The sequence below is a fragment of the Cyprinodon tularosa genome, unplaced genomic scaffold, assembly GCF_016077235.1.
Source record: "Cyprinodon tularosa strain WSP-4 unplaced genomic scaffold, ASM1607723v1 ctg321, whole genome shotgun sequence".
NCBI classification, from domain to species: Eukaryota; Metazoa; Chordata; class Actinopteri; order Cyprinodontiformes; family Cyprinodontidae; genus Cyprinodon; species Cyprinodon tularosa.
The window spans coordinates 869,642-893,013 of NW_024039032.1; the positions used below are offsets into that span (position 1 = coordinate 869,642).

Sequence of the window (23,372 nt, forward strand, 5' to 3'; positions counted from 1 at the left end):
CAATATGGCGGACGCGGTGACGCCTGTGTTTTTGTTGGAGTACTCAATTTCCCGTAGCGACCTTCTAGAAATAGCGCCCCCTCGTGGCCTTTCTCTGCTCTGTAGCAGGTTAGCCAGCTCCGGTGCTACGTTAGGATGCTGCGGAACACGCGCCGCACGTTTAGCCCTTTAACAGCGCGCGGTGGGTTCACATTGATGCGAGGAGCTGCAGAGGATCCCAGTGTACCCTGAATATGTGGCGCTGTCACGGCTGACTGCATGGACCCGAGGTGACTGAAGCAAGCTGGGGAAGCTGCAGCCCCTGTGGTAAATAACCCTGAACAGACATAAAGCATTGATGCGTTTCTCTGCAAGGATTTCATTGAGGCTGCAGCCTAAACATATTAGGAGAAGCAGAATAAACACAGTCTGCTGATGCTTTTACTATTCCTGTAAGCCGCTGCACTGCAGGTTATCCTAATGGATCCTGTGATTGTTTATGTTACAGACTGAGCTGTGATGTGAGATACAAATATGGTGACAATGATAATTCTGTGACAAAGCTGACACTCCCATTAGGTTATCCTTTACTGGGAAATATTCACATGAAGGTATCTAACCTTCTTAGAATAGAAAATCCCTTTATTTTCCCAAAATGGGGGAATTCTGGTGTTTAGAGCAGCAAAAAGATTATAGAAAAAAATGGTGACACAAATGTGGACCTAAGAAATGTGTAAACGAATAATATACTATTGAAGAGTTAAAAGATAAACAGTAAAATACTGTTCTGTTAAGAATATATAAAAAACTGTTCACCTGGAGAATAAATAACCAATATACAGCTATGGACATTTTTACAGTAATCGATATTTGAAAATAGCAGCAACATCAGAGATGAAAGTGAAAGCAGCATGTTATTTAAAGTCGTAGGGAAGTCATGTTTAAATGTGAAATCATTCTGGCTTAAACATGTATATAAATGTACTCTTTATCAGAAAATTTCAATAAAAAAAAAATCCTGTCTTAAAATCTGAAATGGGTTGCTGTTTGATTTGATTGTGTGGGAATGTTATCTGGTTTGTGTCTCTGAGAAGGGTTTTTGTGAAGGTGAGATGACGGGGCGGCGATTGGCTTTACAGATTTGGGAAACAATGATTTTAAGCATTTAAAAGATTTATATGTTATGATGGTGAAGATGATCAGCCATCCAGGTCATAGTCATTCTAAGAGAGTTAAAAAACAATCCACTGGACTTTGTTTTCAAGAGTGAAGACGTTTCGCTTCCCATCCAGGAAGCTTTTTCAGTTAGAAATGTCAGAAATAGCGTTGAGTTCAAACCTTTATAGAGTGGAAGAAAGTAAGCCTTGCTTCGGCTTTAGCCGGGCATACACTGCGCGATATATTTAATCGCTGAAGGCAGCTACAGCTCAAACTGTACGACGAGACCACAGGATTTAAAAGTTCACAGCTCGCGATGCATGTTCTCACCCTGCTCTGCCCGACACTCGGATGCGACCTCACGCATTCAAAAGTTTTATTTGCTCCAGACCTTATGATTCCATATGGAGAGGTGGACGTGAGAGGCTGATGGTCCCTCGTTTCCCCCTGTATACTACACCAGTTTTTTCAACCCTGGTCCTTAAGGCACACTGCCCTGCATGTTTTAGATGTTTCCCTGCTTCAACACACCTGATTCAAATAATTGAAGTAAAAAAAAATAAAATAAAATGTTAATTTGCTATTAATTGATATCAGGTGTGTGATAGTCTGGAAACATCCAAGGGTTTAAAAACACTGTACTACACGATGCACGATCAGGCTGAAAGTTGGCTTGATCTAAAAATTCTCGCATGACTGGAAAATCGGCCTGAAAAGGACAAAAAATCGTACAGTGTATGCCAAGCTTTAGAAACATGCAAATTGAACCGGAAGAAAAGGTCCGCTCCTTAGGAATGGGGAGTTGTTTGGGTTGTTAGCCTAACAAAGGACTCCCCATTCCTAAGTGGCGGAAACGTTCTTCCTGTTCTTCCGGTTAAACTAAGCATTAACAAGACTTTACTTCGTTCCACTCTGTAAAGCTTTGAACTCTACACTATTTCTGACATTTTTAACTGAAAAAGCTTCCTGGATGGGAGGTGAAACGTCTTCACACTTGGAAACAAAGTCCAGTGGATTGTTTTATTTTACTTTTGTGGAATGAGTTAATATGTTATTTAGTTTTATTTGTGGTTTTGTTGTCTGATGTGTTTAGGGCGACGGATGTGGGGGTCAAACATGTCTCCATATCTGGCTGTGATGCTTCTGGTGGTCCTCTGTGTCCTACTGCCAGGATTAAGCCACGGAGGCTCTGAAATGGATCCGTACAAAATATTAGGGGTAACCAGGCGGGCAAGCCAGGCAGAGATCAAGAAGGTCTACAAGCGTCTGGCTAAAGAATGGTGATTTTCTTTATCTAATACTTTTTCAATTTCTCTACCTTCCTTTCTGTTCCTAACTAATGGGCTTGTCTTTCTTAAGGCATCCTGACAAAAACAAAGATCCAGGTGCCGAGGACATGTTTATCAAGATCATTAAATCTTATGAGGTTGGTCTATATTCCTTCTTTATTTTCTTTTTCTTCCAATAAGCCCAACGTTCAGTGGTTCTTTAGGCTTTTTGGATCCCCTTCAGCATCATTCATGAACTCCAGCTAATTTTCCTAGCTCAATATCATTCATGCTGTGCAGTGTGTGCATTAAAAAACACCAACAAGCATTAAGAGAGACAAGTGAAGAGCAAAAAGAAACATGTTTTATGTTTTTGCCTTATGGAATTCGCGAAAGGAGAAATCTGGCAGATACCTAAAGAAGGTCTTTGAGGAAGCATTGTTCTACATTTGAGCTTTGAAAGTATGTGAAGTCTCCATCTAGTGGCTGGTTGGGTGGTATATATCTGTCAGCTTAGGTTGTGGTTTGAGCCATGGAGACACCAGAGGAAAACAAGCACGAGGAGCCAGGGAGAGATGAGGAGAGACGAGGAACCAGCACTGAGGAACTGCACAGGGAGAGTATTTAAGGTTGACAGAACAAAGGGAGGACTAACGAGCTGATTGGGAGCAGGTGTGAACTGAGGCTTCGAGAGAAAGAGCTAAGGAAAAGGAAACCAACACAAGAGGGCAGCAGAGGGCAACAAAGAAAAGCATAAGAACTCAAATACATCCAGAAAACACAACAAAATAGGAATTAAACCAATAAAACTTGAAAATAATGGAAAACATGAATCCACATGAAACTTAAAAACTCAAAGAAAACTTAACAGAACCAAGACCGTAACAATATCAGAGATCGCATATATCAGATATCAATATCAGATCACACCTTCAGAGAAGGCCTCACAAAATCAGGAAAAATATAATTTACAATTACTGTAACATATGTATGAATCTATTACACTTTTTATTAGATGTAACAATTCAGTGATACAATTTAAACACTTTTAGCTCATCACCTTTATATTGTTAAGTCAACTTTCAGGATGTTATTGTTAGGATTCTTTTTTATTGACGATGTATGAGTTTGTCAAACCCTATTCATATCTGCCTGTTAGATGTAAAAACTAATGTTTTCCCAAGCAGTTTATCTAATTAGGACAGTTCTCCTGTCAGGATATATAGTCCCTCCCCCACCAAACCTGTAGGGGGAGCTCTACATATAGCCCCTGGAATAGGGATGAAGAAGGATGCTAGCTCCTGTTAGCTTGTTGGCTCACAGCAACAACAGCTTCTACAGAAAGACGTGACGGCTCTGTCACTACCCGGTCTGTGCTGGAAGCATGTCCGTCCTGCGCATGCACCATCAGCTCATTTGCGCATCCAGATATACATCCGGTTCACCCTCGATTTTATTTTGTTAAAAAGACCTAAATGACCTAGCCTGGGTGCCATTCCGAACTGAGGTCGGGAAGTTCGGTCTGGCTCTGCTCCATAGTAGCGCGAGTATTATCGCCCACTGTCAGGCGATCCAATCAAATTGTCAGGGCGGGCTTTATACGATGATGGACAGATGATCAACAGTAACGTAATCAACCATGTGACCAAAGCGCGCTTGGGTGACAACAACAATGGCTGCCGCCGGAGAGTTGAGGTGAGTAGATTCTGCTATTAGGTCTGTTCTAGAAGATATAGACAGCAATTTAATTTTAAAAGAGGAACAGAGAAACGCGATCAAGTCTCATCTTCTTACTCTAGGCGTGCAACTGCACGCTTTGATTTTTGTTGACAACAACTATGCGTTGCTTAACATACGTCACACACTCCGTTGCTCTTATTGGTTGTAGGTCTATCCAATTGAGTGCAGAGGCATTTTTTTTCCTGGTTCGTTCAAAACACGCCCCATAATCACAGCTCTATGGAGCAGTATCAGACTCATATTCTGACTAGAATTGAGTAGGACTACGTCAGGCTATAAATGACCATTTTCCCTCCCCAAAAATGGTAAACGTACTAAAATGTTAAAGGTTAAAAATGTATTTCCTGAAAAAATAAATGCCTTAAAATTCTTTATGTTTTATCAGTCGTCTCTGCCCGATCTGCACCGGAAATGGGATCCTACGCTACTTCCAGAGGCTAACTTTTTCAGATTTGGATTTAAACATAAATCTAGTCCTTTTTGAGTTTTATGGTTTTGTTTTGTTTTAACATTATGGTACATAGTGCGTAATCTAAAGAAAGAAACAACTAAAATGCAGATAAACAGGGTTTAATAAATACTCTGAGAATGTCCGATGATGACGTCAGAGAAGCAGTTTAATGAATAAAATGTAAAAATCATTAAAATTGTCTCACAAAAGGCATAAAACATTTTTTTAAAATGTGTATTAGCATTCTTTAGTTAGTCAAGGATAGAAATAAGTGATTTTACTACCATAATTAAATTCTTTATGGACACTGGGACGTATATCTGTTCACGCATGCACAGGACGGATCGTGCTTCTGGGTAGTGACAGGCTCTTTATTTTAGCTCTGAAGGAGTTGAACCCAGTTTCTTTGTTGGTCCGGCAGCTTTAATGTGGCAAATAAATGTCAAAATGTGTGAATTCTGGACATTTGTTCTCCATCGTGCCTGCAGCTAGCACGTGCTTGTGCTAAATGAAAATTATCCCCTCCTTTGATTTCCAATTCTGACTTCTGTCCTCTGTTGGTTTGGAAAAATCCACAGAAAAGCCACACCTTCTTATAAATCGCATGGTTCAAAGTGTGGGAAAATATTAACGCATTCTAGTCCAGGGGACTTTTTTATACCTGAATGATTCAGTAGATTATAACTATTCGAGGCCTCAAATGATGAATTTTGATCGTTTTTAGGATTGAACAAACAGAACTACGGAAGCGTATTGCATTCACCAAAGGAAAAACAATCTGACAGCTTATCTCATAATTACGAGATTGGTGTTTCGTAATTATAAAATTTTATCTTGTAATTATGATTAAAAGATCTCATAATTACGAGATACTGATCTCAATATTATAATACCCTGTCTCAGAATTATGAGATAAGATCTCATAATTATATATTAATTAGATATGTCATATTTAGGAGATAAGGAAGGACATTCATTGCCGAGCTACGCTACATGAAATGTGAACAATGAGTGGGTTGTCAGATTTAATATGCTTTTATTTTCCTTTTAGGTATGCAACACTGGGAAATACTGAGTTTCCCGGATTTGGATAGAATTAGTTTTAGTTTGTCAGCATTGTACAGTAAGTCCTTAGAATTGCTTAGGCAAAAAAAAAAAACACTCTACTCTGACTTGCTGGAAGTTGCACTGCTCCTGCAGGAGCCATTAAACCAGCACAGGATGCTCTATGGCTATAAATTATTGCATCTGAGATGCATTCCAACTGACTTAGTGGTGTCCCAAAGAACTTTTCCCCTGGTACCTTTTTAAAATCCTAGATTTTCAAGGATTGCAGCTGAGGCTTCAGATTTTTTTTAAATGACCAGGGCATGTCGATTCATATGAAAAACTTAAACCATACGGAATCTGTATTAATGGAGCTGTTGACGGATTTTCGCGTATGGTCATAAGGCTGCATGCAAGTAGTAATCCTAGGGTTATAGCTGCGTACTTTATTGATGAAGTGGAAAACAGGAGCGGGGCTCCAAGGCATATTAGGACAGACCTCAGCACAGAGAGTTGTTCAGTGGAACAGATGCAGATATTTTTAAGAAGTAATCCGGAAAACCAGTTTTCGGAAAGATGCTACATTACTGGCTCAAGTAATCATAACCAAATATATATATCTCGTAATTACGAGATCAGTTGTTGAGTTTTATCAGCAAAGTGGTGCTGCTGGTGATGCGTAAGAAGACAGAGGCCAACGACTTCTCTCATTTTGTAGATTTATTCTACTGAACAATATAACATGGCCGTCTGTCAGTCGGGTTGTGCGTGGACTGATGTGAAATGCACACATGTCAATGTCCATCTACAGGAAGTCCATTAGGTCAGAAAGAACAAATGAACATTCCCATTACTCATCTTGTATAGAACAATTTCTAATAATGTCCTAATAAGATATGGTTTACTCTCACATGATTACTAAGCTAATATTTGCTTGGTCTAGATCCTGTCCAGCGAAGACAAACGTGCCAACTATGACCGTTACGGCCAGACTGACGACACCCAGGCGTACGGCGGCGGCCGATACGGCCCTCCCCAGGACAGCTTTTACCCTGACGAGTCCTTCTTCAACTTCCCATTCAACACCAAGAACCAGAGGGACTTCACAGACAGCAAGTACACGCTGCACTTCAACCAGTACATCGGCGAGGTTGTCCCAGACAGCTACAGGAGGCCGTACCTGATAAAGATCACCTCCGACTGGTGCTTCAGCTGCATCCATATCGAGCCTGTCTGGAAGGAAGTGGTGCAGGAGATGGAGGGTCTAGGTGGGGAAATGTGACTCCCAGATATGTAGAATACCTTTGGGGCGGTTCAGAGATAACAATGTGCTTTTGTGTTTTTGCAGGCGTCGGGATCGGCGTGGTGGATGTTGGCTACGAGAGGCGGTTAGCCAATCACCTCGGTGCTCATCGCACCCCGTCTATTCTGGGTGTTATCAGTGGAAAGGTGACGTTTTTCCATTACGCCGTAGCAAAGGAGCATCTGAGGCAGTTCGTTGAAGACCTATTGCCTCAGAGACTTGTAGAGAGGGTAAATATCAGTGCCTAAAGAGCAGAATTTAACAAAAGGAAATAAAATCACAGTTTGATGTTCTCTTTACTTTTAGATCACTGACAAAAATGAGCAGCAGTTCTTAAACAGCTGGCATGCTCTAAACAAACCACATGTGCTTCTGTTTGACCAGGTTCCGAGTGTCCCTCTGCTATACAAAGTAGGTTCTAATACGTTTTTTAAAGTCGTAGGGAAATCATATTTAAATGTCAAATCATTCTGGCTTTAACATGTATATAAATGTACTCTTTATCAGACGATATTGTCCCAAATGTGAGAAAATTTCAATAAAAAAAAAAAATTCTGTCTTTAAATCTGTGGGTTTTTTTCGTTATCTTATGCAGGCCAGTTAGTTATACGTCAGCCTGTACACCTAAATTCGGTCAATAATCTGTCAATAAAACATTTTTGGTCATAGCATCTTGATTCATATGTCGCAGCTAATATAAGCAAGGGTTGAAATCAGAAATAAGAATAATTTTTTTACCATTGAGGCGTAGAGCTAACAGAACTGGTAGTGTTGCGAGGCAAGGGCTCGAACATGTACGGCTGTAAGGCTTCTACACCAAACCAAGCTTCTGCCGCCCTGGCGCCCTCTTCCACAACATCTTCGTCCCCATTTTCCTCCTCTAAATAAAAAATGTATGACGGAGGAGACTCATCCACGACCTCCGACACTAAACTCTCCTCTTGCATGTTTCCTCTGTCCATAGCGTTCCTTGTCAGTGTCGTTTCTAAATCACCAATTTAGTGCTACTTGGAGATTCCCATTGGGAACTTACTAGCACTAAATCGCTAACTGGTTAGCAAGATGCTTCAGAGAAACCGGCCACAACCAAACTTCCTTACGAACCTTCCACCACAACAATCCCGCCCTCTTGATAAACGACCAATCACATTCACTTTATTAACTTGTGGAAAGTCAGCCACCACTCGGGAGAATTCGGAAATGCAACGGTTGGAACAGCCATTTCCCTACGACTTTAATAATCTGCAATGCACGATGTCCCAAATGCAAAAACGTGCGCCATTAAATTGTGTTTGTATCTTTCACAGCTAGCAGCGTTTGCGTACAAGGACTACCTGCAGTTTGGTTACGTTGACCAGGGCCTGGCAGAGACGTCCGAGCTGCAGAAACGGTTCAACATCAACACTTACGCTCCAACCATGCTGGTCTTTAAGGAGAACACGGACAAGCCTGCCGATATCATACAGGTATTTGAAAAAAAAAAACGTTTACTTCCTGACATGTATGAATGCTATTGTTTTTTTTTTTCCTGCAGGCTAAAGGAATGAAGAAACAAATAATCGACGAGTTCATGTCAAACAACAAGTTCCTCCTCGCACCACGGCTCGTCAATCAGAGGCTCTTTGATGAGCTCTGTCCCGTCAAACAGTTTCACAGACGCAGGAAGTAAGGAAGACAAATGTTTATGTCTTTCTTTTCTCCTTTAAGGTTTGTTCTAAATGCCCTCTGGTTCCTTCAGATACTGTGTGCTGCTGATAACGGCTGATGAAGAGACCAATTCTTTGGGCATCCAGTCTTTCCTCTCATTCGCTTCGACCAACACCAGGGAGGTTGTGAGGTTTGCTTATGTGTACCAGCGGCTGCAGCAACCACTCTGTGACATCCTGATGTACAGCGGCGACAGCTCCCAGCTGACTCCGCAGGTACAGGAGGCCAGGCAGCATGTTAGGAAAGTACTACGACTACTGAGTGGAATGCAAAAAAATAAAATAAATAAAACCTTCATTTGGCAGTTTTAGGGATTCTTCCCTAAATTATTATTTTTTTCAGTCAATGAGCTCTGCTGCTGGATGTTTAGTTTTCTCTTTGGTATGGAGGATGCAGTGTCACGTGACTCTTAGATTTCCTTTATCCAATTTTCTTAATGTTGCCATTTCTTTTTCGTTCTTTCCTTTATTCCTTTGTTTGTACCTTACTTTACTCCTTCATCCCTTCCTTTGTTCCTTTGCTCCTTTGCTCCAGTTGTCCTTCCTTCGCTACTGTTTCCCTTTGTTTCTCCCTTACTTACTTGATTTCTTCCCTTCTGTCTTCTTTCGCTCCTGTTTTCCTTTGTTTCTTCCTTCGTCTCTTCCTTTGCTCCCATCTTCCTTCGTCTCTTCCTTCGCTCCTGTCTTCCTTCGTCTCTTCTTTTGCTCCTGTCTTCCTTCGTCTCTTCCTTCGCTCCTGTCTTCTTTCGTCTCTTCCTTCGCTCCTGTCTTCCTTCGTCTCTCCCTTCGCTCCTGTCTTCTTTCGTCTCTTCCTTCGCTCCTGTCTTCCTTCGTCTCTCCCTTCGCTCCTGTCTTCCTTCGTCTCTCCCTTCGCTCCTGTCTTCCTTCGTCTCTCCCTTCGCTCCTGTCTTCCTTCGTCTCTTCCTTCGTCTCTCCCTTCGCTCCTGTCTTCCTTCGTCTCTTCCTTCGCTCCTGTCTTCTTTCGTCTCTTCCTTCGCTCCTGTCTTCCTTCGTCTCTCCCTTCGCTCCTGTCTTCTTTCGTCTCTTCCTTCGCTCCTGTCTTCCTTCGTCTCTCCCTTCGCTCCTGTCTTCTTTCGTCTCTTCCTTTGCTCCCGTCTTCCTTCGTCTCTCCCTTCGCTCCTGTCTTCCTTCGTCTCTCCTTTCGCTCCTGTCTTCCTTCGTCTCTCCCTTCGCTCCTGTCTTCTTTCGTCTCTTCCTTCGCTCCTGTCTTACTTCGTCTCTCCCTTCGCTCCTGTCTTCTTTCGTCTCTTCCTTTGCTCCCGTCTTCCTTCGTCTCTCCCTTCGCTCCTGTCTTCCTTCGTCTCTCCTTTCGCTCCTGTCTTCCTTCGTCTCTCCCTTCGCTCCTGTCTTCCTTCGTCTCTCCCTTCGCTCCTGTCTTCCTTCGTCTCTCCCTTCGCTCCTGTCTTCCTTCGTCTCTCCCTTCGCTCCTGTCTTCCTTCGTCTCTCCCTTCGCTCCTGTCTTCCTTCGTCTCTTCCTTCGTCTCTCCCTTCGCTCCTGTCTTCCTTCGTCTCTTCCTTCGCTCCTGTCTTCTTTCGTCTCTTCCTTCGCTCCTGTCTTCCTTCGTCTCTCCCTTCGCTCCTGTCTTCTTTCGTCTCTTCCTTCGCTCCTGTCTTCCTTCGTCTCTCCCTTCGCTCCTGTCTTCTTTCGTCTCTTCCTTTGCTCCCGTCTTCCTTCGTCTCTCCCTTCGCTCCTGTCTTCCTTAGTCTCTCCTTTCGCTCCTGTCTTCCTTCGTCTCTCCCTTCGCTCCTGTCTTCCTTCGTCTCTTCCTTCGCTCCTGTCTTCCTTCGTCTCTTCCTTTGCTCCCGTCTTCCTTCGTCTCTTCCTTCGCTCCTGTCTTCCTTCGTCTCTCCCTTCGCTCCTGTCTTCCTTCGTCTCTTCCTTCGCTCCTGTCTTCCTTCGTCTCTTCCTTCGCTCCTGTCTTCCTTCGTCTCTTCCTTCGCTCCTGTCTTCCTTCGTCTCTCCCTTCGCTCCTGTCTTCTTTCGTCTCTTCCTTCGCTCCTGTCTTCCTTCATCTCTCCCTTCGCTCCTGTCTTCCTTCGTCTCTCCCTTCGCTCCTGTCTTCCTTCGTCTCTCCCTTCGCTCCTGTCTTCCTTCGTCTCTCCCTTCGCTCCTGTCTTCCTTCGTCTCTTCCTTCGTCTCTCCCTTCGCTCCTGTCTTCCTTCGTCTCTTCCTTCGCTCCTGTCTTCTTTCGTCTCTTCCTTCGCTCCTGTCTTCCTTCGTCTCTCCCTTCGCTCCTGTCTTCTTTCGTCTCTTCCTTTGCTCCCGTCTTCCTTCGTCTCTCCCTTCGCTCCTGTCTTCCTTCGTCTCTCCTTTCGCTCCTGTCTTCCTTCGTCTCTCCCTTCGCTCCTGTCTTCCTTCGTCTCTTCCTTCGCTCCTGTCTTCCTTCGTCTCTTCCTTTGCTCCCGTCTTCCTTCGTCTCTTCCTTCGCTCCCGTCTTCCTTCGTCTCTCCCTTCGCTCCTGTCTTCCTTCGTCTCTTCCTTCGCTCCTGTCTTCCTTCGTCTCTTCCTTCGCTCCTGTCTTCCTTCGTCTCTTCCTTCGCTCCTGTCTTCCTTCGTCTCTCCCTTCGCTCCTGTCTTCTTTCGTCTCTTCCTTCGCTCCTGTCTTCCTTCGTCTCTCCCTTCGCTCCTGTCTTCCTTCGTCTCTCCCTTCGCTCCTGTCTTCCTTCGTCTCTCCCTTCGCTCCTGTCTTCCTTCGTCTCTCCCTTCGCTCCTGTCTTCCTTCGTCTCTCCCTTCGCTCCTGTCTTCCTTCGTCTCTCCCTTCGCTCCTGTCTTCCTTCGTCTCTTCCTTCGTCTCTCCCTTCGCTCCTGTCTTCCTTCGTCTCTTCCTTCGCTCCTGTCTTCTTTCGTCTCTTCCTTCGCTCCTGTCTTCCTTCGTCTCTCCCTTCGCTCCTGTCTTCTTTCGTCTCTTCCTTTGCTCCCGTCTTCCTTCGTCTCTCCCTTCGCTCCTGTCTTCCTTCGTCTCTCCTTTCGCTCCTGTCTTCCTTCGTCTCTCCCTTCGCTCCTGTCTTCCTTCGTCTTTTCCTTCGCTCCTGTCTTCCTTCGTCTCTTCCTTTGCTCCCGTCTTCCTTCGTCTCTTCCTTCGCTCCTGTCTTCCTTCGTCTCTCCCTTCGCTCCTGTCTTCCTTCGTCTCTTCCTTCGCTCCTGTCTTCCTTCGTCTCTTCCTTTGCTCCCGTCTTCCTTCGTCTCTTCCTTCGCTCCTGTCTTCCTTCGTCTCTTCCTTTGCTCCCGTCTTCCTTTGTCTCTTCCTTTGCTCCCGTCTTCCTTCGTCTCTTCCTTTGCTCCCGTCTTCCTTCGTGTCTTCCTTCGATCCCGTTGTCCTTCGTTTCTTCCTTTGCTCCCGTCATCCTTCGTTTCTTCCTTCGATCCCGTTGTCCTTCGTTTCTTCCTTCGCTCCCGTCATCCTTCGTTTCTTCCTTCGATCCCGTTGTCCTTCGTTTCTTCCTTCGCTTCTGTTTTCTTTCCTTTCTTCCTTACTTAATTTCTTCCTTTCTTTCTTCCTTTGTCTCTTCCTTCGCTCCTGTCTTCTTTCGTCTCTTCCTTCGCTTCCGTCGTCCTTCGTCTCTCCCTTCGCTCCTGTCTTCTTTCGTCTCTTCCTTTGCTCCCGTCTTCCTTCGTCTCTCCCTTCGCTCCTGTCTTCCTTCGTCTCTCCCTTCGCTCCTGTCTTCCTTCGTCTCTCCCTTCGCTCCTGTCTTCCTTCGTCTCTCCCTTCGCTCCTGTCTTCCTTCGTCTCTCCCTTCGCTCCTGTCTTCCTTCGTCTCTCCCTTCGCTCCTGTCTTCCTTCGTCTCTCCCTTCGCTCCTGTCTTCCTTCGTCTCTCCCTTCGCTCCTGTCTTCCTTCGTCTCTCCCTTCGCTCCTGTCTTCCTTCGTCTCTCCCTTCGCTCCTGTCTTCCTTCGTCTCTCCCTTCGCTCCTGTCTTCCTTCGTCTCTTCCTTCGTCTCTCCCTTCGCTCCTGTCTTCCTTCGTCTCTTCCTTCGCTCCTGTCTTCCTTCGTCTCTTCCTTCGCTCCTGTCTTCTTTCGTCTCTTCCTTCGCTCCTGTCTTCCTTCGTCTCTCCCTTCGCTCCTGTCTTCTTTCGTCTCTTCCTTCGCTCCTGTCTTCCTTCGTCTCTCCCTTCGCTCCTGTCTTCTTTCGTCTCTTCCTTTGCTCCCGTCTTCCTTCGTCTCTCCCTTCGCTCCTGTCTTCCTTAGTCTCTCCTTTCGCTCCTGTCTTCCTTCGTCTCTCCCTTCGCTCCTGTCTTCCTTCGTCTCTTCCTTCGCTCCTGTCTTCCTTCGTCTCTTCCTTCGCTCCTGTCTTCCTTCGTCTCTCCCTTCGCTCCTGTCTTCCTTCGTCTCTTCCTTCGCTCCTGTCTTCCTTCGTCTCTTCCTTCGCTCCTGTCTTCCTTCGTCTCTTCCTTCGCTCCTGTCTTCCTTCGTCTCTCCCTTCGCTCCTGTCTTCTTTCGTCTCTTCCTTCGCTCCTGTCTTCCTTCGTCTCTCCCTTCGCTCCTGTCTTCCTTCGTCTCTCCCTTCGCTCCTGTCTTCCTTCGTCTCTCCCTTCGCTCCTGTCTTCCTTCGTCTCTCCCTTCGCTCCTGTCTTCCTTCGTCTCTCCCTTCGCTCCTGTCTTCCTTCGTCTCTTCCTTCGTCTCTCCCTTCCTTCCTGTCTTCCTTCGTCTCTTCCTTCGCTCCTGTCTTCTTTCGTCTCTTCCTTCGCTCCTGTCTTCCTTCGTCTCTCCCTTCGCTCCTGTCTTCTTTCGTCTCTTCCTTTGCTCCCGTCTTCCTTCGTCTCTCCCTTCGCTCCTGTCTTCCTTCGTCTCTCCTTTCGCTCCTGTCTTCCTTCGTCTCTCCCTTCGCTCCTGTCTTCCTTCGTCTCTTCCTTCGCTCCTGTCTTCCTTCGTCTCTTCCTTTGCTCCCGTCTTCCTTCGTCTCTTCCTTCGCTCCCGTCTTCCTTCGTCTCTCCCCTTCGCTCCTGTCTTCCTTCGTCTCTCCCTTCGCTCCTGTCTTCCTTCGTCTCTTCCTTCGCTCCTGTCTTCCTTCGTCTCTTCCTTCGCTCCTGTCTTCCTTCGTCTCTCCCTTCGCTCCTGTCTTCTTTCGTCTCTTCCTTCGCTCCTGTCTTCCTTCGTCTCTCCCTTCGCTCCTGTCTTCCTTCGTCTCTCCCTTCGCTCCTGTCTTCCTTCGTCTCTCCCTTCGCTCCTGTCTTCCTTCGTCTCTCCCTTCGCTCCTGTCTTCCTTCGTCTCTCCCTTCGCTCCTGTCTTCCTTCGTCTCTTCCTTCGTCTCTCCCTTCGCTCCTGTCTTCCTTCGTCTCTTCCTTCGCTCCTGTCTTCTTTCGTCTCTTCCTTCGCTCCTGTCTTCCTTCGTCTCTCCCTTCGCTCCTGTCTTCTTCGTCTCTTCCTTTGCTCCCGTCTTCCTTCGTCTCTCCCTTCGCTCCTGTCTTCCTTCGTCTCTCCTTTCGCTCCTGTCTTCCTTCGTCTCTCCCTTCGCTCCTGTCTTCCTTCGTCTCTTCCTTCGCTCCTGTCTTCCTTCGTCTCTTCCTTTGCTCCGTCTTCCTTCGTCTCTTCCTCGCTCCTGTCTTCCTTCGTCTCTCCCTTCGCTCCTGTCTTCCTTCGTCTCTTCCTTCGCTCCTGTCTTCCTTCGTCTCTTCCTTTGCTCCCGTCTTCCTTCGTCTCTTCCTTCGCTCCTGTCTTCCTTCGTCTCTTCCTTTGCTCCCGTCTTCCTTTGTCTCTTCCTTTGCTCCCGTCTTCCTTCGTCTCTTCCTTTGCTCCCGTCTTCCTTCGTCTCTTCCTTCGCTCCCGTCTTCCTTCGTCTCTCCCTTCGCTCCTGTCTTCCTTCGTCTCTCCCTTCGCTCCTGTCTTCTTTCGTCTCTTCCTTTGCTCCCGTCTTCCTTCGTCTCTCCTTCGCTCCTGTCTTCCTTCGTCTCTCCTTTCGCTCCTGTCTTCCTTCGTCTCTCCCTTCGCTCCTGTCTTCCTTCGTCTCTCCCTTCGCTCCTGTCTTCCTTCGTCTCTCCCTTCGCTCCTGTCTTCCTTCGTCTCTCCCTTCGCTCCTGTCTTCCTTCGTCTCTCCCTTCGCTCCTGTCTTCCTTCGTCTCTCCCTTCGCTCCTGTCTTCCTTCGTCTCTCCCTTCGCTCCTGTCTTCCTTCGTCTCTCCCTTCGCTCCTGTCTTCCTTCGTCTCTTCCTTCGTCTCTCCCTTCGCTCCTGTCTTCCTTCGTCTCTTCCTTCGCTCCTGTCTTCCTTCGTCTCTTCCTTCGCTCCTGTCTTCTTTCGTCTCTTCCTTCGCTCCTGTCTTCCTTCGTCTCTCCCTTCGCTCCTGTCTTCTTTCGTCTCTTCCTTCGCTCCTGTCTTCCTTCGTTCTCTCCTTCGCTCCCGTCTTCTTTCGTCTCTTCCTTTGCTCCCGTCTTCCTTCGTCTCTCCCTTCGCTCCTGTCTTCCTTAGTCTCTCCTTTCGCTCCTGTCTTCCTTCGTCTCTCCCTTCGCTCCTGTCTTCCTTCGTCTCTTCCTTCGCTCCTGTCTTCCTTCGTCTCTTCCTTCGCTCCTGTCTTCCTTCGTCTCTCCCTTCGCTCCTGTCTTCCTTCGTCTCTTCCTTCGCTCCTGTCTTCCTTCGTCTCTTCCTTCGCTCCTGTCTTCCTTCGTCTCTTCCTTCGCTCCTGTCTTCCTTCGTCTCTCCCTTCGCTCCTGTCTTCTTTCGTCTCTTCCTTCGCTCCTGTCTTCCTTCGTCTCTCCCTTCGCTCCTGTCTTCCTTCGTCTCTCCCTTCGCTCCTGTCTTCCTTCGTCTCTCCCTTCGCTCCTGTCTTCCTTCGTCTCTCCCTTCGCTCCTGTCTTCCTTCGTCTCTCCCTTCGCTCCTGTCTTCCTTCGTCTCTTTCCTTCGTCTCTCCCTTCCTTCCTGTCTTTTCCCTTTGTCTCTTCCTTCGCTCCTGTCTTCTTTCGTCTCTTCCTTCGCTCCTGTCTTCCTTCGTCTCTCCCTTCGCTCCTGTCTTCTTTCGTCTCTTCCTTTGCTCCCGTCTTCCTTCGTCTCTCCCTTCGCTCCTGTCTTCCTTCGTCTCTCCTTTCGCTCCTGTCTTCCTTCGTCTCTCCCTTCGCTCCTGTCTTCCTTCGTCTCTTCCTTCGCTCCTGTCTTCCTTCGTCTCTTCCTTTGCTCCCGTCTTCCTTCGTCTCTTCCTTCGCTCCCGTCTTCCTTCGTCTCTCCCTTCGCTCCTGTCTTCCTTCGTCTCTTCCTTCGCTCCTGTCTTCCTTCGTCTCTTCCTTCGCTCCTGTCTTCCTTCGTCTCTTCCTTCGCTCCTGTCTTCCTTCGTCTCTCCCTTCGCTCCTGTCTTCTTTCGTCTCTTCCTTCGCTCCTGTCTTCCTTCGTCTCTCCCTTCGCTCCTGTCTTCCTTCGTCTCTCCCTTCGCTCCTGTCTTCCTTCGTCTCTCCCTTCGCTCCTGTCTTCCTTCGTCTCTCCCTTCGCTCCTGTCTTCCTTCGTCTCTCCCTTCGCTCCTGTCTTCCTTCGTCTCTTCCTTCGTCTCTCCCTTCGCTCCTGTCTTCCTTCGTCTCTTCCTTCGCTCCTGTCTTCTTTCGTCTCTTCCTTCGCTCCTGTCTTCCTTCGTCTCTCCCTTCGCTCCTGTCTTCTTTCGTCTCTTCCTTTGCTCCCGTCTTCCTTCGTCTCTCCCTTCGCTCCTGTCTTCCTTCGTCTCTCCTTTCGCTCCTGTCTTCCTTCGTCTCTCCCCTTCGCTCCTGTCTTCCTTCGTCTCTTCCTTCGCTCCTGTCTTCCTTCGTCTCTTCCTTTGCTCCCGTCTTCCTTCGTCTCTTCCTTCGCTCCTGTCTTCCTTCGTCTCTCCCTTCGCTCCTGTCTTCCTTCGTCTCTTCCTTCGCTCCTGTCTTCCTTCGTCTCTTCCTTTGCTCCCGTCTTCCTTCGTCTCTTCCTTCGCTCCTGTCTTCCTTCGTCTCTTCCTTGCTCCCGTCTTCCTTTGTCTCTTCCTTGCTCCCGTCTTCCTTCGTCTCTTCCTTCGCTCCTGTCCTTGCCTCGTCTCTTCCTTCGCTCCTGTCTTCCTTCGTCTCTTCCTTCGCTCCTGTCTTCCTTCGTCTCTCCCTTCGCTCCTGTCTTCTTTCGTCTCTTCCTTTGCTCCCGTCTTCCTTCGTCTCTTCCCTTCGCTCCTGTCTTCCTTCGTCTCTCCTTTCGCTCCTGTCTTCCTTCGTCTCTCCCTTCGCTCCTGTCTTCCTTCGTCTCTTCCCTTCGCTCCTGTCTTCCTTCGTCTCTGTCCTTCGCTCCTGTCTTCCTTCGTCTCTCCCTTCGCTCCTGTCTTCCTTCGTCTCTCCCTTCGCTCCTGTCTTCCTTCGTCTCTCCCTTCGCTCCTGTCTTCCTTCGTCTCTTCCCTTCGCTCCTGTCTTCTTCGTCTTCTCCCTTCGCTCCTGTCCTTCTTTCGTCTCTTCCTTCGCTCCTGTCTTCCTTCGTCTCTCCCTTCGCTTCCTGTCTTCTTCGTCTCTTCCTTCGCTCCTGTCTTCCTTCGTCTCTCCCTTCGCTCCTGTCTTCTTTCGTCTCTTCCTTTGCTCCCGTCTTCCTTCGTCTCTCCCTTCGCTCCTGTCTTCCTTAGTCTCTCCTTTCGCTCCTGTCTTCCTTCGTCTCTCCCTTCGCTCCTGTCTTCCTTCGTCTCTTCCTTCGCTCCTGTCTTCCTTCGTCTCTTCCTTTGCTCCCGTCTTCCTTCGTCTCTTCCTTCGCTCCTGTCTTCCTTCGTCTCTCCCTTCGCTCCTGTCTTCCTTCGTCTCTTCCTTCGCTCCTGTCTTCCTTCGTCTCTTCCTTCGCTCCTGTCTTCCTTCGTCTCTTCCTTCGCTCCTGTCTTCCTTCGTCTCTCCCTTCGCTCCTGTCTTCCTTCGTCTCTCCCTTCGCTCCTGTCTTCCTTCGTCTCTCCCTTCGCTCCTGTCTTCCTTCGTCTCTCCCTTCGCTCCTGTCTTCCTTCGTCTCTCCCTTCGCTCCTGTCTTCCTTCGTCTCTCCCTTCGCTCCTGTCTTCCTTAGTCTCTCCCGTCTCTCCCTCGCTCCTCCTTCGTCTCTCCTTCGCTCCTGTCTTCCTTCGTCTCTTCCCTTGAGCCTGTCTGCCTCGGTCCTCCCTCGCTCTGTCTTTCGTCTCTTCCTTCGCTCTGTCTTCCTTCGTCTCCTCCCTTCGCCCTGATGTCTTCTTTCGTCTCTTCTGTCCCCGTCTTCCTTCGTCTCTCCCTTCGCTCCTGTCTTCCTTCGTCTCTCCTTATCGCTCCTGTCTTCCTTCGGTTCCTCTCCCTTCGCTCCTGTCTTCCTTCGGTCTCTTCCTCGGCTCCTGTCTACCTTCGTCTCTTCCTTTGCTCCCGTCCTTACCCTTCGTCTCTTACTTCTCTCCTGTATTCCTTCGTCTCTCCCTTCGACTCCTGTCTTCCCTTCGTCTCTTCCTTCGCTCATGTCTTCCTTCCGTCTCCTTCCTTCAGCTCCCTGTCTTCCTTCGTCTCTTCCTTCGCTCCTGTCTTCCTACGTCTCTCCTTTCGCTCCCTGTCTTCCTTTCGTCTCTTCCTTCGCTCCCTGTCTTCCTTCGTCTCATCCCTTCGCTCCAGTCTTCCTTCGTCTTCTCCTTCGCTCCCGTCTTCCTTCGACTCTCCCTTCGCTCCGTCTTCCTTCGTCTCTCCCTTCGCTCCTGTCTTCCTTCGTCTCTCCCTTCGCTCCTGTCTTCCTTCGTCTCTCCCTTCGCTCCTGTCTTCCTTCGTCTCTCCCTTCGCTCCTGTCTTCCTTCGTCTCTCCCTTCGCTCCTGTCTTCCTTCGTCTCTCCCTTCGCTCCTGTCTTCCTTCGTCTCTCCCTTCGCTCCTGTCTTCCTTCGTCTCTTCCTTCGTCTCTCCCTTCGCTCCTGTCTTCCTTCGTCTCTTCCTTCGCTCCTGTCTTCTTTCGTCTCTTCCTTCGCTCCTGTCTTCTTCGTCTCTCCCTTCGCTCCTGTCTTCTTTCGTCTCTTCCTTTGCTCCCGTCTTCCTTCGTCTCTCCCTTCGCTCCTGTCTTCCTTCGTCTCTCCTTTCGCTCCTGTCTTCCTTCGTCTCTCCCTTCGCTCCTGTCTTCCTTCGTCTCTTCCTTCGCTCCTGTCTTCCTTCGTCTCTTCCTTTGCTCCCGTCTTCCTTCGTCTCTTCCTTCGCTCCTGTCTTCCTTCGTCTCTCCCTTCGCTCCTGTCTTCCTTCGTCTCTTCCTTCGCTCCTGTCTTCCTTCGTCTCTTCCTTTGCTCCCGTCTTCCTTCGTCTCTTCCTTCGCTCCTGTCTTCCTTCGTCTCTTCCTTTGCTCCCGTCTTCCTTTGTCTCTTCCTTTGCTCCCGTCTTCCTTCGTCTCTTCCTTTGCTCCCGTCTTCCTTCGTGTCTTCCTTCGATCCCGTTGTCCTTCGTTTCTTCCTTTGCTCCCGTCATCCTTCGTTTCTTCCTTCGATCCCGTTGTCCTTCGTTTCTTCCTTCGCTCCCCGTCATCCTTCGTTTCTTCCTTCGATCCCGTTGTCCTTCGTTTCTTCCTTCGCTTCTGTTTTCTTTCCTTTCTTCCTTACTTAATTTCTTCCTTTCTTTCTTCCTTTGTCTCTTCCTTCGCTCCTGTCTTCTTTCGTCTCTTCCTTCGCTTCCGTCGTCCTTCGTCTCTCCCTTCGCTCCTGTCTTCTTTCGTCTCTTCCTTTGCTCCCGTCTTCCTTCGTCTCTCCCTTCGCTCCTGTCTTCCTTCGTCTCTCCCTTCGCTCCTGTCTTCCTTCGTCTCTCCCTTCGCTCCTGTCTTCCTTCGTCTCTCCCTTCGCTCCTGTCTTCCTTCGTCTCTCCCTTCGCTCCTGTCTTCCTTCGTCTCTCCCTTCGCTCCTGTCTTCCTTCGTCTCTCCCTTCGCTCCTGTCTTCCTTCGTCTCTCCCTTCGCTCCTGTCTTCCTTCGTCTCTCCCTTCGCTCCTGTCTTCCTTCGTCTCTTCCTTCGTCTCTCCCTTCGCTCCTGTCTTCCTTCGTCTCTTCCTTCGCTCCCGTCATCCTTCGTTTCTTCCTTCGATCCCGTTGTCCTTCGTTTCTTCCTTCGCTCCCGTCATCCTTCGTTTCTTCCTTCGATCCCGTTGTCCTTCGTTTCTTCCTTCGCTTCTGTTTTCTTTCCTTTCTTCCTTACTTAATTTCTTCCTTTCTTTCTTCCTTTGTCTCTTCCTTCGCTCCTGTCTTCTTTCGTCTCTTCCTTCGCTTCCGTCGTCCTTCGTTTCTTCCTTCGACCCCGTCGCCCTTCGTCTCTTCCTTCGCTCCCATCATCCTTCGTTTCTTCCTTCAATCCCGTCGTCCTTCGTTTCTTCCTTCAATTCCGTCATCCTTTGTTTCTTCCTTCAAACCCGTCGTCCTTCGTTTCTTGCTTCGCTCCTGTCTTCTTTCGTCTCTTCCTTCGCTCCCGTCGTCCTTCGTTTCTTCCTTCGACCCCGTCGCCCTTCATCTCTTCCTTCGCTCCCATCATCCTTTGTTTCTTCCTTCAATCCCGTCGTCCTTCGTTTCTTCCTTCAATCCCGTCATCCTTTGTTTCTTCCTTCAAACCCGTCGTCCTTCGTTTCTTGCTTCGCTTCTGTTTTCTTTCCTTTCTTCCTTACTTAATTTCTTCCTTTCTTTCTTTCTTTCTTCGTCTCTTCCTTCGCTCCTGTTTTCCTTTGATTCTTCCTTTGCTCCAGTGTTTGTTCCTTCCTTCCTACCTTCCTTCCTTGGGTCCTGTCTTCCTTATGTATGTTCTTTCTTCCTACTCTGTATCCTTTCATCCTTGGGTCCTTACTTGCTTCCATTTTTCCATCCTTCCTTTCTTACATTCCTTAGACTTCAATTCAGCGATATAATATATACTTTTTGGGAGTAGTTTAAGTCCACTGTTCTTTTTTTGATAGTGTTGCTGCTCTGACTTTAGGGAAAGATTTCCCATCCGGTCCCTGAATGAAGCTCATTACAATCAAAAATGCACCAGAATCTTTACTTTGTTCTAACATACAGAACTTAACTACTGTAAGTGTTTGGGGGTATATATGTAAAAACGATGGTATGAAATAGTGTTTCTTCTGAATGATATGTTCACTATTAATAGAATAATAATTTATGTTATTTATATTGTGTTTATTTTAGGTTTTTTTAAATACCAGAATGAATAGAACTATATTTTCTGTCTGTTAAATAAAAAGATTTTTAGATATTTAATCAAATGTTAGGATCAGTCACTCTGTACTTTAGAAATCTTTTTATGTAATGCTGTTTTTCTTTCTTTCTATTTTTCTCTCTCTCTCTCTCTCTTTCTTCCTTCCTTCCTTCCTTGTTCATCCTTTACTGAGGCTTTTATTGGCGGCGGTGTGTTTGGGTGTGTGCAGGTGGTGATACTGGAGAGGCGTAACGCCGCCGGCAAAGCGTTTTTCAAGCCAGTGACGGCGTGGAACGGCAGTGAGGAAGACAAGCTGCGTCTCTTGGAGGAGCTGGAGCGACTCCAGAAGGACCCGTCCATCCTCATCCATGACGTCCTGCTACCTGAACTCAACAACGAGTTTGCCTCGGTGGGGTGGTCATTTTTGCAGCTGGTGTTACTTAAAGACAAACTGCTGCTTTGTTTCTCACCATTCTGGGTGTAACATCTCTTTAGATGTTTGTGGTCCGGTGGATCTCTTCATCCTACGATTACCTCTCTGAAGTCATTGATGACATTCTTCATAACAACTGGTGGGCACCGCTTTTCATTTTGAAGCAAAAGTTTAGATTGATAGAAGTGTTCCAACTGTTTTTTCCTTTCAGGCGTGAGATGATGCCTCTCCTGTCCCTCATCTTCTCTGCTTTGTTCATCTTGTTTGGAACCGTAGTGATCCAGGCTTTCAGGTGGCTTCCCTTCACCTGCTCTGATCATTCATCTGGATTCTGATTAAAACACTGGAGAAACAAGCAAACGGCTTTATTTCTCTCATTGCAGTGACTCCAGTGAGGATAAGCAGATGAAACCAAAAGCAAAAGATGGAGCTAAAGCAGAAAATGGGTCATCAGAGACTAGCAGCGCCTCACGGCAAGAATACTACTCAGTCTACATGGGATTAAATAAAAGCTTTCTGCATTAATTTAAGCTTTGTTTCGCTTTGTTTTAGCAGACCTCCGAAAAAGACTTTTGTGGAGGTGACCGAGCTGACGGACATCACCTACATGAGCAACCTGGTGAAGCTGAGGCCTGGACACATCAACATAGTCCTGGTCCTCACTGACGCCTCCAAGAACATCCTTCTTAGCAAGTTTGCTAAAGAAGTGTATTCCTTTACGGGGTAAAGAGTCGCCACATTGGAAAAAAAAGTAAAACATTTCTTAAATTAAGTGTATTTACCCTTAATTTTAGTAGGTAAATGAGATGATTTGCCAATGGAATTAGTATTTTTACTATTAAAATAAGATATTTTGATAAAGCGCACTTGAAATATGACAATGCAATTATGTTTTCTTATTTTAAATGTAAATTGTCTTGTTCCATTGGCAAAATGTCTCTTTTACCTTCTCAATTCAAGAACAAACACACTTATTTTAAGAAAAAAATAATTTTTTACAGTGCAATCTCTACACCCTGTATGGGTTTCTAGACTACACCAACTTTCTGATATTTCCTCTGGTCTGCAGGAGTCACACACTTCACTTCTCCTTCCTGAACCTCGACAAGCACGGCGACTGGATGAGCGCCCTCCTGGAATACGCACCGGGCGCGGCGCAGGTGGATGACGACGAAGGCGGGAGCCGTAAAGTGGACTACACTGGCTTCGTGCTGGCGCTGAACGGCCACAAAAAGTACCTGTGTCTCTTCAAGCCCGTCTACACGGGAGAGGACCTCGAAGGCAAGTCGTCCGAGGACGAAGCGGCGGCGTCAGCAGGCAGATCGAGGCCCGGTCATCCTCCAAGGAAATCCGGGCGCTCTCGCAGCACGTCCACTCTACAGATCCACCACAAGCTGGACCGGCTGGGGCTGTGGATGGAAAGACTCATGGAGGGGACCTTGCCTCGTTTCTACGTCCCGGCATGGCCAGGGGTCGATAAGATCACACCAAGTAAATAGATGATGGAGGAAACTCATTAGGCCCCGTTTTATATCAAAGACCTTAAATAAGTGCAGATTTTTGTGGAATAGGATGTTCCCCTTCAGAAACAAACCATTCCATCCAGTAAACTTTATTTGAAACAAATACTATCTATTAGTATTACATTTGAATAAGTATACTTTATTATCTCTAAATACATAAACCTGATAATTAAGTATCTTAAATAAATAAGCATTATTATACAAATGAGTATGGATCATGTAAGTTTTTTTTACATTTGTGTTAAAATTATCTAAAAAAAAAAAAAAAGCACATGTTTGATTCTGTTTGGCATTGCTTGCTGCATTAATGTTTTTTTAAAGATTGTTTAAATATATATATTTTTATTCTGTGCAACAATATATACTGTGTTAGTTTGAAGTTGCATTAAAATACATTCAGTTTGTCTGCTGTAAATCAACGCATTTTATGTTTATTAATAAACGCAAGAATTGTGAATTAATTTTGACTTTTGTATTTATTCACGAAATTTGAAAGAACTAAAACACACCCTGTGTAAAATATATAAAGGGACAATCCTGGTTTTAGGTGGGTTATGTGGAACAAGAACATCAAAAATATGCTGCTCTTATAATGCTAGTAAGAAAGCATGGAAATTTGTTCTACAAACCATATTTAGTGTAAATTAAATACAAAGCAATCAACAGACATTAGAAATATTTACTAATGTTTTTC

The 23,372-nt window shown here is 46.8% G+C and overlaps 1 protein-coding gene across 2 annotated transcripts; it reads left to right on the forward strand.

Moving 5' to 3' along the window:
* Nucleotides 1-27: 27 nt before the first annotated feature.
* dnajc16 (DnaJ (Hsp40) homolog, subfamily C, member 16) lies at nucleotides 28-23,139 on the forward strand. Of its 2 annotated transcripts, none has more exons than XM_038293155.1 (15): nucleotides 28-306; nucleotides 2,231-2,417; nucleotides 2,497-2,563; nucleotides 6,587-6,911; nucleotides 6,992-7,176; nucleotides 7,253-7,357; nucleotides 8,254-8,412; nucleotides 8,481-8,611; nucleotides 8,685-8,868; nucleotides 20,952-21,131; nucleotides 21,218-21,294; nucleotides 21,367-21,447; nucleotides 21,539-21,628; nucleotides 21,708-21,878; nucleotides 22,225-23,139. In XM_038293155.1, exons 2-15 carry the CDS (start codon nucleotides 2,239-2,241, stop codon nucleotides 22,652-22,654), a joined length of 2,364 nt encoding a protein of 787 aa, XP_038149083.1. In that variant the 5' UTR covers nucleotides 28-306; nucleotides 2,231-2,238; the 3' UTR covers nucleotides 22,655-23,139. The 2 variants fall into 2 exon arrangements, with proteins under 2 accessions (XP_038149083.1, XP_038149084.1); XM_038293156.1 differs by having other exon boundaries at nucleotides 29-306; nucleotides 21,711-21,878.
* Nucleotides 23,140-23,372: the final 233 nt, after the last annotated feature.

Coding starts and splice junctions, on each gene's coding strand:
- dnajc16 (XM_038293155.1), top strand. CDS start 2,239: ATGTGGGGGTCAAACATGTCTCCATATCTGGCTGTGATGCTTCTGGTG. Junction 7,177..7,252: donor CTCAGAGACTTGTAGAGAGG/GTAAATATCAGT, acceptor CTTTACTTTTAG/ATCACTGACAAAAATGAGCA. Junction 21,132..21,217: donor TCAACAACGAGTTTGCCTCG/GTGGGGTGGTCA, acceptor ACATCTCTTTAG/ATGTTTGTGGTCCGGTGGAT.